At 38.4% G+C, this 13,626-nt stretch overlaps 1 protein-coding gene across 3 annotated transcripts in view; it reads left to right on the forward strand.

Moving 5' to 3' along the window:
- The window catches only part of GRIA4 (glutamate ionotropic receptor AMPA type subunit 4), a 237,345-nt gene that overhangs the window by 127,293 nt on the left and 96,426 nt on the right, over nucleotides 1–13,626 (forward strand). For all 3 annotated transcript variants that reach the window (XM_050908180.1, XM_050908103.1, XM_050908237.1), the window contains exon 4: nucleotides 12,491–12,675. In XM_050908180.1, the coding sequence (XP_050764137.1) occupies nucleotides 12,491–12,675 (185 nt within the window). The remainder of the gene's footprint in view (nucleotides 1–12,490; nucleotides 12,676–13,626) is intronic.

Consider the following 13,626-nt stretch of genomic DNA (forward strand, 5'->3'; position numbering starts at 1 on the left):
TTCTACCAGAGCTTTGAACATGAGTTTATGATTACTTCTTGGAATATAGCTTGCCTCAGTGGGATGTAATAAATTACTCTAATCATATGGTGAGTACTTACTTCATCCTGTGTTTGTTCCTGCTAGGAACTGAAATTGTCTCTGTAATTGTATGCAAATCCCTTCACCAGAATAATCAAAGGAAACCTATGTGTAGCTGCCCATCCTCCACAAGAGAAGCATGAGTAACCTAACTTTTAATTCTACTTAAATGAAAAGTTGTATCTTCATATGCAAAATGTAGATACAAAATAGAACTTAAATTAAAAAGGCATGTGAGTAGCAAACAGATACTTTGCTAATATTGCAGGCTGCTTTTAGTCCTGCTTTTTTACATATGCACAATACTATGTTAATAGTGTTCATGGCATTGAACCTGAGAAATAATAATATTGGGATTTTTCATTTTAAACATGAGGGAATTTCTTCTCCCCTGAAAATACATGAGATAGATAGATGATAAGATGTTTTATGAATTGCCTTCAGAGAGTGCCTGTTTCCCTCCACCGCCTGCAGAAGGAGACTGGAGTAACTAGCTCAGACTTAGCCATCGAACTTTCAGTTGAGATAAATTCTCCTGTAAGTCTCTTACTCCAAGGCATGTTTTATATAGGCCTCAAATCATTCTGATTTGCTTCTTTGAACTCTGACAAATATTTCAGCATTAATTATTTAAATGTGGACACCAAAAAGAGATTTAGTTATGTAGGAGTAGTCCAGTGTCCTGTATGAAGATCATATCATTCTAGCCTTCCTCTTCCCTGTTTCTCTGTTCAAATATCTAGACGTTACATTAGCTGTCTTACTCATAGCATCTCTGGAAAAGATCAGTTTTGCATATCTATGACTCTGATAACAATGTTTGTGAAGAGACTCAAATGAGGCAAGGTTATTAAGTGCCTTTTGCCCCATCAGTTCTTTTCAGAGAAGAGGGAGAAGAGGGTAGAAGGAGCTGAAACAATCTTTATTTGTTCATTTGGCCCCTTTACAAATTCTGTCACTTCTTTGCATGCTGTTTTGCACAGATTCATATAAAGTATTTACATATATCCATACATATATATGTATTTACTCGTATGTATATATATGTATGCTTGTAATGTCTTGGAGCATTTAGAAGAACTTAATAAAATGTTTTCTCACCTTTTTTTTTTCTTGTAGGATTTTGTTCTTTTTAAGAAACTCAGATTCTAAGCCGTTTTCAGGATTTAGTTGAGAGTGATGCTTGCAGTCCCTCAGATGAAGTGCCTGGGAGGTGCAAGATTATTCAATGTCATAGAACCATAGAATCATTCAGGTTGGAAAAGACCTTTAAGATCATCGAGTCCAACCATTAACCTAACAGTACCAAGTCCACCACTAAACCATGTCCCTAAGCACCACATCTACATGTCTTTTAAATACCTCCAGGAATGGTGACTCCACCACTTCCCTGGGCAGCCTCTTCCGATGCTTGACAACACTTTCGGTGAAGAAGTATTTCCTAATATCCAATCTAAACCTCCCCTGGCGCAACCTGAGGCCATTTCCTCTTGTGCTATCACTTGTTACTTGGGAGAAGAGACCGACACCCACCTCACTACAACCTCCTTTCAGGTAGCTGTAGAGAGCGATAAGGTCTCCCTTGAGCCTCCTTTTCTCCAGGCTAAACAATCCCAGTTCCCTCAGCAGCTCCTCATAACACTTGCTCTCTAGACCCTTCACCAGCTTTGTTGCCCTTCTTTGGACACACTCCAGCACCTCAATGTCTTTCTTGTAGTGAGGGGCCCAACACTGAACACAGTATTCAAGGTGTGGCCTCACCAGTGCCGAGAACAGGAGGGATGATCACTGTCATTACACTTCAACAAAAGCCACTATATGAAATCTTCGAATGTTTCCCAAATTGTTGCTCCAGTCCAAAAAGAAAGAATGACATCTTAATTCCGGTCTGCATCAGAAGAGCAATGAGTTAGGTTTAGGAACTGGAAGAAAATCATAGATCTTTAGGCTTATCTCCAAATTGTTAGTTGTTTGCTCGGGGGGAGGCAATCAACTTTTAATAAATTTGTGGTCTGTGTGTCAGTTTAAAAGAAATAGTAAGACTTATTTCAGACTTGTTTCAATCAAAAGGTGATCATATTATAGTCATAGCATCCAAATTTTAAAGCCTCTCTTCCCAGGACATGTTACAGTTTTCTGAGAAAGTTAAACACTTGAGAATGTAGATTTTAAAAAGATCTTAACTGAAATTTAAAATCAGAAATAATGTGCCTGTGATTTACAAATAGAACTTATAGAAGGAGTAAGGTCCTATAAATTATATCTGCTGTGTAGCCACCAATAAATATGGACATGGCCACATGTGCACAGAGATAGAATTAAGGTTGCGACTCTCTTAAAATGAATGCTTCTTAGTGTGAATGCATGTTTTTTCAGTCTGAAGATTGTTCTTGCATTTTTCTCTCATATATGTATTAGAAACGACACTGCATTAATGCTGATAGGCAGAGAATGACAGATATTTTATAGTAAAAGACTAGTTTTCTAACAAATCCCTATAGAAAGGAGGCAGAAGTTCTGACATCAAGATTCTCATTTAGTACCCACGGTCAGTTCTGTCCTAGGGTACAGGTATCTTACACATGGACTGAGGCAGATTGCCTTGTGGGGAAAAATAGTATGTGGCAATATAATTAAAGACTGCACCATAATATATTAATTAGAATGCATTAGGGTACTGCTAATTTTAAGATATACCAGCTCTCGAGTGCTTTAGCTTGCAGTCTTAATGTTCTTTGACATGGTTCTTTTGGATGTTGTTTACACAAAGGTCTATGTACAATTGTATACCATCACAGGGCAAACAAAATCCCATTAAATTGAGACTAGACAGGTAAGTTGTTGGGAAGCTAGCAATTTCTGGAAAATAGCTTTGCATCAATTAAGATACTGTGTAAGAAAGATGATTTATTAGTATCAACATTACAGACTATAACTTTTAGTGAAATGAAGAATTTTGGCTTTAAGGCATTGCGCTAAAGAAGAAAAGTTTAAGCTATAATGTATAAAAGCAAGGAATATTTACAACTAAGCTGGATATTTTTCAAATTAATAGTAATAAGAAGAAGAACAAATAAAAAAGGTAGTAAGTTAAATATTTGAACATACTGTATTTTCTTCCAAAATAAGTTCACTTTTTCCTGTTTTCGTTCCTTTTTTAAAAATACTGATACACATTAGCCCTAATGATAGACCCAAGATGACATATCAGATAACTATATATTCTGAGAGACTACATAACCTCTATAGTTACTTTAAAATGCTGGTCTGACAGAGAGTAAGCACCTGCTTTTTTTTTTTCTCTTTTTTTCCCATTCAGTGGCTTAATTGCTGTTTTTTCAAGGTAATAGTTTGTGAGGTTGTGATAACACTGTAATTACATACAGTTTCTGATTTAACATTCAAAGTTCTGTAGTAAGAATTTGCTAAAATTTGCTAAGAATGTGGCTTCAGTGCTGCTTGTAAATTTCAGAGGAGCCAAAGACTTCTCAACTGACCCAGTTCTAGCTGAACCCTTTGGCCTGGCTAAATAATAGACAAATAAAAGCAAAGAAAATATAAAATCCTAACAAGGTACATAAATGTACTTTTGGTGTATATCTGTAAGTATGCTTGGATGTATTTATCTCTATGCATGCTTGTCATAAGAAAGGTTACTGGACTTTGGTGTTTGAAGGCATTTAGTGAAGCGGGAAGGGTAATGGTATCTGAGAACTGTGAAAGCACGAGCAAAACTATCAGACTGCCTTCAAAACCAGGGCTTTCCTTCAGTCTCTCTCAAGTTTCTACTCATCTTTATCACTTGGCATTTCGATGAGACACCTTCACAGTGTTGTGTTGGGTTTGTGTGGCGGGGGGGTGTGTGGCGGGGGAGGGGCTACAGGGGTGGCTCCTGTGAGAAGATGCTAGAAGCTTCCCCAGCTCCACGTTGGACCCGCCGCTGGCCAAGGCCGAGTCCTTCAGCAATGGTGGTAGTGCCTCTGTGATAGCATATTTAAGAAGGGGAAAAGACTGCTGAAAAACCTGCAGCAGAGAGAGGAGTGGGATGTGAGAGAAACAACCGTACAGACACCGAGGTCAGTGAAGGAGAGGGAGGAGGTGTGCCGGAGCAGAGATTCCCCTGCAGCCTGTGGTGAGACGGCAGGCTGTCCCCCTGCAGCCCATGGAGGTTAGCGGTGGAGCAGAGATTCCCCTGCAGCCCGTGGAGGACCCCACGCCGGAGCAGGTGGCTGGGCCCAGAGAAGGCTGTGACTCTGTGGGAGAGCCCATGCTGGAGTAGTTCATGGAGGACCACAGCCCGTGGAAAGGACTCACATTGGAGAAGCTCATGGAAGACTGACCCCCGTGAGAGGGACCCCACGCTGGAGCAGGGGAGGAGTGTGAGGAGTCCTCCCCCCAAGGAGGAAGGAGCGGCAGAGACAATGTGGGACGAACTGACCGCAACCCCCATTCCCATCCCCTTGCACCGCTGGGAGGGGAGAAGGCAGAGGAATCGGGAGCAAAGCTGAGCCTGGGAAGAAGGGAGGGGTGGGGGGAAAGTGTGTAACAAATTAAATTGATTTCTTTTTCCCCAAATCAAGTCTGTTTTGTCTGTGCCTGTAATTGGTGAGTGATCCCTCCCTGTCCTTGTCTCGACTCATGAGCCTTTCATTGTACTTTCTCCTCCCCATCCCACCGGAGGGGAGGAGTGAGCAAGGGGCTGTGTGGTGCTTTGTTGACAGCTGGGCCTAAACCACGACAAGTGTATTCCATATGAAGGTTGCAGACTCTAAAATGGAAAGAAGGGGAAAAATGTTGCTGCAGAGTGGGTGTAGCATAAATGGGACCTGACATAGCCTGAACCTTTGATCATGAATTCCCGTTGTGGAGTAAGCCAAACCTCCTCCTATATGCTCACTGAAAGCACATAACATACACGCCGTTGTTCCGCTTAAGACTTTTTTTTTTTTTTTAAAGATCATGGTTGCAATATATTGACAGCATTTTCTTGTAGCTTTATGTCCCCCTCAGGAAAGACAGATTATTAATCACTGCAGATGAAGTTGCACAGGTACCAGCCTCTACAGGATTAAGGGAGAGAAGGACAGAAAGTCTGACCATAAACCACTGCTAGAGCTCGTTTTGGAGGTGTCTCACAACACTTGAGAGAATATTCAAGGTCATAGATCTCAGGGAGGCAAGAAGCATAAACTCAGATCATAAAGGTAATTTCCTTTATCATCAAATATTCTGAAATCTTTGAAGCAAAATAGCAATAGAGGCGATGGCTAAACTGCATCCATTATTTCCTCAGTTTTGCTTCAGAACCATCTGTAATAAAATTGGGGACAGACTTTTTGGTAAGGCCTGTTGCAATAGAATGAGGGGTAATGGTTTTAAACTAAAAGAGGGTAGATTCAGACTAGATTTAAGGAAGAAGTTTTTTACAAAGAGGGTGCTGAAACACTGGGACAGGTTGCCCAGAGAGGTGGTAGATGCCCCATCCCTAGAAACATTCAAGGTCAGGTTGGACAGGGCTCTGAGCACCCTGATCTAGCTGAAGATGGTCATTGCAGGGGGTTTGGACTAGCTGAAATTTATAGGTCCCTTCCAACCCAAACTATTCTATGATTCTATGAAAATTATCCTGGTTATTGATAGTATAGGTGACTTAATTCACAACCTACATCATAACAGATATATTTGAAAGTACATAGAATTTGGAAAGCGAGGTAAACCCAAACATGGATTTTGCAGGAACAAATCATGTGAGATAAAGCAAATTTCCTTCTATTACAAAGTAATGGGTTTCGTAGACATTGAGAAAAAAATAGGTGTCTCATTCTACTAGGATTTTTTATACAGTTTGCATGAAATTTTGCTAGATGAGCTAAAGAAGTTTTGTCTTGATGAAATTTCTGGAAGATATGTAAAACACTGGTCACACACTTGAACTCAGAAAGAAGTATATGAGGTTCACTGTCAAATAAGGAGGTATTAAGTAGTGATCCTTTCTGGTTGTAGTTTTTCCAGTATCTTTGTTAATGACTTGGATGAAGAAATATAGAATACATTTGTTAAACTTGCGGACAATTAAAAATTGAAAGGACTGTGTGTACTTTGGAATACATTTTTTAAATACTTAACATTTTCACCAATGCACTTCAGGAAAGACTTGGATCAATTGCAACATATCCAGAGGAAAGCAAGGAAAATTGTCAGAATCTAGACTAAAACATGTTCCACAAGAAAAACCTGGAAGAATCATGTTTCAGCAAGAGAAGTGCAGACAAAAAAAGAAATGAAACAGCAGTCTTCAGTTATATAAAGGATTGCTTTAAAGAAGAAGGGAACAAACTGTTCTCCAGGCCTACTAGAGATAGGACAAGAATGAGTGGCTTTAAATTGTGCCAGGGGAGACTTAGGTTAGACTTTAGGAAATATCTCCTAATTATAAGGATAATTAAGCAATGAATATATTACCTAGGAAGTTACAGAATCCTCTTTAGAGATTTTTAAGGACAAAGAAAGATATCTGTCTAGAATGATTAAATATAATTTATCTGTCTTGGGGGATGGAGGGATAGAGAGGAATAGATGGGATTATTTCTTGAGCTCCCTGTCTTATTTTCCAATCTGTGTCATTTCTGTGAATTAGACCCAAGAAGGACTCAGAACACACTTGTAGTTCTAGCTTTCGCTCTGTCGTCTAAATTGACCAGTTTGTATGTACTTTTTGTTGAATGTTCTGGCTCCAACTCCAAATGCAGAGAAAATCTGGCATGCAAATGAGTTATCATATGTCAAAGGTTATATGATAGAGCTTATAAATCTTACTGGTTGTGTTCGAGTTCTGGAAGCTGTATACTGACCAAAAATTTAAAACAAAACCGTATGTTAATAAAAAGGTATTAATCATAATGAGGAAAACTAAAATATGCTTGAGTTTGAGTGTTTGTAGTTATTGGTTGAATATACATTCATGCATCACTCATACTGTAGATTTCTTGTATGGTTTTCATCACTGTAGTGTCTGGATTCATCTCACCAAGTCTTGTCTAGACTCCCTCAGTATTCATTGGAGAAAGAGAAAAGCACCTCTGAGATATCTAAGATTAAAAAAATGCTTTTTTATGGGATATATGTCTCTTCTTTGAAAGCTGGGATGATTAACTTAGACAACTACTTTATAGACAGCTACAGTTAAGTGACATGAATCCAATCCTGAATGTCAACTGTATTGGCTTATCCATACCAAATTATTTGATCATTTATTCTTCACTTCTGCTGCATGTTGGATTTATAACAAATTTATTTCTTCTGCTGATCCTCATACGAATTCCAATAGATGGAAGTAGCTTTCATAAAATAGCTCCAGCATTTCAGTGTCTGTGGCTGTTGGGATCATAGCTAATCTTGGGAATGGGATCAGTTCCTATTTGAAAGTTAATTGGACCAGAAAGAGAAGAAAATGAATTTGCATTTCAGTATATGATACCCGTCTTTGGAAAAGACCCATATGTGTCAGAGATATTTTCTACTCCTGGGGCCTTAAGAAATATATTGTATATGCCGTTTCCAAGTATATTAACTTGTTAACTTGTGTCATTCAGTATTGTCAGTCTGCTAGCCAGAGTAAAATACAGTAATAATATGTAAATGTTGCATCCTCTTCATCATAGAAAATTAATAGTAAGTTACTTCCTGCACAATAGTTCCAATGTAAGAATTATTGCTGGGGGTGCTACTGTTTGGAGCAAGCAGCCACTTTGCTATCTGTCTCCTGGCAAGACCATCAGGAATGATTGCATGCACTTAGAGGGGTGGGGGAAACAGTTTCCCAGGATGAAAAGACTGCTGGAAGATGAAAGTTACTGAAATTTAATTATAACACTGTAATTGATCGCTGAAATATTTCTGGTGAAAGCAAGCAAGCAAGCAAGAAGAAAAAGAAAAAAAAAGGAAAGAAAGAAAAGGAAACAAGCCAACCATGTGCATTCCAGCAGAAAAATAAGTCAAGAAAATGCTCCTCTATCTCTTTAGTTTATTCTGAACACACTGAAGAGATTTAGCTATCAGATTTTACTTTTCATTTAAATAGAAATAAATGAAATTAAGTCATTGACTACTGAAATGAAATTGGATAGGGGAAAGCCTAGCTGGTACAGCAGAATACAAATAAAAAACCCTGAAAGGCCACTGAACTTTTAAAATCAAAAAGATTACTCATTATTTCAGCTACTTGGGTGGAGAGTGGTTGTGTATAGGCTCCAGTTACAGCAATGTTGCAGTGACAAGGAGGAATCCTGGACTCCCAAACTCCTGCACTTAACAGTGTGTTCTTAAATACCAAAATTGCTCAAGTGTTTTACACGCTTTGGCCTCCAGAAGATACCTGTCTCTCTGAAGAAGTACTAATCTCTCTCTAAACATATGTAGACCAGGTGCACATCTAGCATTGTTTTTGTGTGGCTGATGCATTTTGCAATGGAAAAATGCCTATGGAGTATGGAATGAAGGAAGCAGGATTAAAAAAAATCTGAGATTTTGTTTGTAAGGTACTTAGCTGTAGTATCAACCCCAATACGCAGATTTTCTGCAGTAGGCATCTCCAGCTCTGATTTTACAGGAAACGAATAGAGTAACTCTTCATTTTCATGTTTGGATTTTTTTTTCCCAACATGATGACTGTGTGGTATCTTTTTGGAAAAAAAATAGCAGTATGTTAGATCATCGCAATTCCACCTGATCAGAGAACAGAAAAGCAAGGAGAGAAGGGATCAAGAAAATAAAATCTTTGCAGACTTTCCCTGTCTCTCGTTTGGTTCCAGTATATAGAGGTGGAATTGATATTACTGGTCCTTAAGCAGTTGTCGATAGTATCTACATTTGAGTAATGACCTACAAAAAGCAGTTGGCAGACTTCTCATCCCAGGTCATTTGAGGAAAATTCCCCAGAGTCATAGTCCCATAAAGAGGAAAAAGAAGCCATTCTTGCATATGGCATCCTTGCATTTGGGAAGGACTTCGCCTGTGTTTCCAGGCAGTTGTATTGGTGTTTTATCTTGTTCATAGATTTGCTAATTTAAAAAAAAAAACCCACAAAACTCCAGGAAGGACCAGGAGCTTGTTGATACAGACTTCAAGGCTTCAACTGGTTATGTTTGGGCACAATAATTTGTATTTTCTGATAAATTAGTTATCTGCGTTTCAAGGTTGACTTAGTTGGTGAGGAAGTGTTACTATATACATTTGTGAGAACTTACCTTACTTTTATTTATTGGCATAGTCCTAAACATTTTTTTAATATAATGTTGTTTTCAAAAACATTGATTGTGTAGCTTAGCTGATATGAGTTAGCCTGGCTTTTTTCAGTTTACTTTTATGCAACAAATAGTATTCCACAATACATCGGATGAATGAATGAAATGAATCATTCATCTGTCTGTAGCATAACTGAGGATAAACAGCAGATAACCAGAAAATAAATACCTTTTAGACAACAGCTGTAAGATTCATGTCTGCTGTCTTTACTTGGGCAAACATCTTCCTGAAGTTTAAGAATTTTGTCTAAATAGAGATGCTGCACTCAATTTCTGAGAATTAGCCCAGGTTAGTTTCAGTTTTTTTGCCTTACGAAATGTTTGCAGCACTACATACAACTAATTTTTTTCCCCTGTCAGCTGTAGCCAATTATTTTGGACAAATAAGCATTCTCCTCAGCATGTCTAATGTTTATGCCAACTGAGCCTGTGAATGCCTTTATTCATTCTGCGTAAACTCCACCCTTGTCAGTCTGTTATATTAAAAATTATTCCTGCACACTGAATAGATGTCTGTGCCACTGGTTACTTGCACAGGGATTCTGAACTCTTCTGATGGAGATGTTGCACCATATCCAGTTAGTACCTTTTAGCTGTATTATGCTATATGTGAAAGACATGCTAACATGAAAACCCACATCTGAGTGCCAGCTACTGACAAGAAGCTACAGAAGCTTCAAATGCCTAAATGAAGGCAGTTGCTAATGAAATGTGGCAAGTTAAACGTTGATCCAAGGTAGAAGAAAAGCTTTTCTATGTGTTTGTCTGATATTTGTCATGCTTTATGCTGGGATAAATTCCCAGTTTGATCAAAACACATCTTAGTAAAGTTGTCCAAGCAAAATAAGAACGGAATGAGGGGATGTCAATTGCTGTTTCAAACACCATTCATTCTGAATCAAAGAAAATATTAATTTGTGTCAGGAAGATGAATTAAGTAAATGTTGACTGCTTTTATAGCAAAGATCAAGTCAAAGTTACAGTGTAAATGAAGCAGGAACCCCTGTAACACTTGAGTAGTTTTAATGTATGTCTATATATGGAAATGAATAGGAAATGAAGCAAGAAATACAATGTTTGGGAAAGTATCTCATCATAATTTGCAGAGATAATTACAGGCAAAAAGGAGATTGAATATAGCAGCAGGAAAAGCAGAATAATTATGCAGCAATTAACAGGAAAGCTGTATGGTTCTTTGAAAAACATAACAGTCATCGAGTTAAAAATATATGCTGAGTACAGAAATGTTTTAATACTCAATACAGCAAGTATTTGAATTCATTTCCTAAGATAAAATACTGTTTCATAAAATAAATGTCTCATTTATACGATAAAATATGTTATGCATTTTATGTATTCATTATAATTGTTTGTATTTTTATCTTAAATATGTCATCTGAATTGGAGAAAAAAATAATAAATGTTCATTTCAGAGTGCGGGGGCATAGTGTCATAATGATAAGAAGATACAGATTTTAAGTTAATATTTCAAGGACTGCAAATGTCACAGGAGCCAGTAGAAAAATAGCTACTCCTAGATCTGCAAGAGAATTAGTTTCTCATGTGTCCTAAAATCTTCATATTCTGATAAAACTATTTTCTACTTTTATTTTACTGGAGGCAAACTTGGGCTTTGGTGGGTTTGTAGGTCTTCTGATAATTAGTTAGTTATCAACAGCACACTCAAAAGTACTCTTTCTGAAATGTAACTTACAAAGATTCCTCTTGCAATCTGTGGGAATGTCTGATAGTGCTTTTTACAGGGAATCTGTCACGCAGTGGCATCTTCAAGTGCATTAAAATGACAGCTGGGGGTCACTGCACTCAGGCATGGGATCCTCTTGTTGAAGAGAGAAAGGAGCCACCACTGTGTAGCCGCATCACTAAGGATAGTTTTCAAGAGGTGAAATCTTTCATTTAAAGCTAGTGGGGAAAATTCAGCCAGGTAACGAGTAAAAAGCCACGATATTTTGTGTTGTGATTCTAGACAGGGGGACCTTCTCTGAATTATATCGTTTCTATCAGTATGTTATTGACAAACATATCTGTCCTCCTTGTCTTTCTTAAACATGAGCTGTGGATCTGAGGTGTACAATCTTCATTGCTTTAAACAAATTCACCATTTACTGTAGATAAAAGATGGAATAATACATGCTTCCTACTTCAGGAATTGGTTGGGCAAGTCAAGACTAGACTTGCAAGCTATCCTAAGATACGTCACAAGCTCCTCTCATGCCTCTGTACTGCACATCCCCAGTGAGAAAAAATTAGGAGAGGGAAGAAGGCAAAGGGCTGGTGGGCCAGGGCATGCTGACACTGCAGGCAGGGAGCCTGCCCTGCAGATTCTACAGGTGGAGACCTCTGAGAGGATGCTGCCTTTCCCTTCTGTGAATGGGCTCAAAGATGACAAACGGGGCATCAAATACTGATAACGATAAAGAGCAATAATCCTGCCAGTAGTAATAACTAATGCTTCTATGGTGCCCTTCATTCATTGACCTCTAATCACTTTGCATACATTGATTAAAGCTGTACAGAATCTCTGAAATAGATCAATATAATTTCTATTCGCACATCTATACTGGCGCATATATATGTATGTAAAAATAAATGAAAAAATGAATTCTTACTAAGAAGCATTAAAAACTGCTTGGATTAAATGTTGTCAAAAAAAACCCCCAACAACAAAAAAAGCAAAGCATTTGAATGCCTAACATACTGCTTTTGTAATATACAAATACTTCTGGTGAATGAGTAGGCTCAGATTTTTTCTTTGCTGTGTCATGAAATGCCCGGATACAGAAACCTGTACAAAACCAATCTGAGAAGCTGAATGCCTGACAGAAAGAGTTCGTGCGTATAAATCTTAGGAAGATTATCCATAATGCTGAGAATCTTTCCAAGCATTCTGATCACAGCAATTGTAATTTTTGTTAATTGCATACTGTGCGCTGATCATGGCTAGCAGCATAGGTAGGGATACAAACAGTCTCTTATTCCCTTCCCTGCAGGAGCAAATATTAAGAGACATAATATTGATTAAGGACAATTCCTATTCAAAAAATTCAATGATTGTGTTACTAGCGTATTGTATCCTTTTCTTTTAGGTTATTCAATACTTCAAGCTATTATGGAAAAAGCGGGACAAAATAGCTGGCAAGTGAGTGCCATCTGTGTGGAGAATTTTAACGATGCCAGCTACAGGCGGCTTTTAGAAGACCTGGACCGAAGGCAAGAAAAGAAATTTGTAATAGACTGTGAAATAGAAAGGCTTCAGAATCTCTTAGAACAGGTAATACCTGCTTTTAATGTCACTGTAAGCACATTACTGAAATTCCAGATGAGATACCATTGTGCATTGCATTTTGTTTATTTTCTCAATGGAAATGAGATTGCTTGCTCTTTCTTTTTGTTTTTCGTCAGGGGCCTATATTTGTACATCCACTTGCCTGCTCTGTTTTCTTTTCCTATATAACTCTTGTCTTAACAGCCAGCACGTCAGTGCAGTGAGCCCCCCCCCCCTTTCCCACTCAGCAGGTCTGTGGGCGAAGGGTGCACGCCATCAGGGCTGCTGCACATTTGGCCCTGCATCCCTGCACCTCCATGCCTGATACATCTTGCATCAGGGTCTTAGGGCTGGCAGAACAACATGGTGTTGCTCAATTGCCAAGATGCCCTCAGTCCGTACCTTCATGAGGGTAAAGCTCAGTTTTGTTTGAGGAAAAAAAAGCTTATTTGAATTCAGTATTACTTTCTATTCAACAAATATCATAGGCCATGTATTTGTAGCCATAAAATGCTTTAAAATTATTATTACACATATTTAAACTGATAGTTTTATTACCTTAGCAGAGTATCTATGAAGAGCAGTAGAATAAAGGTGCTATTAAACTGGGAAGGAAGGTCAGGTTCTTCCATCAGTTATTCACAGAGAGCTGCTATTAGATAAAGAAAATACTGGGCCAGACAGACTGGCTTGCACTGGGTAGTACCTACCGGTCTGTAAAGTGAATATAAAATCCTGCTGCTCTGATGTGGCAAATCTATCTCTATATAGTGCTTATGTATGAGCTCTTTCTTAAATGCTGGAAAAAATAAAATAATGCTTTGAAAGGAGCATTTTGTCAAATGACGGGAGAATAACTTAGGGTTAACTATCTGCTTCTCGCTTGATCCCACATATTATGCTGATGTGGTGCAAATGCACCGTTCAGTACCTGCTGCTGCTGCTGCTGCTGCTGCA

The sequence above is a fragment of the Gymnogyps californianus genome, chromosome 1, assembly GCF_018139145.2.
Source record: "Gymnogyps californianus isolate 813 chromosome 1, ASM1813914v2, whole genome shotgun sequence".
Lineage (NCBI taxonomy): Eukaryota > Metazoa > Chordata > Aves > Accipitriformes > Cathartidae > Gymnogyps > Gymnogyps californianus.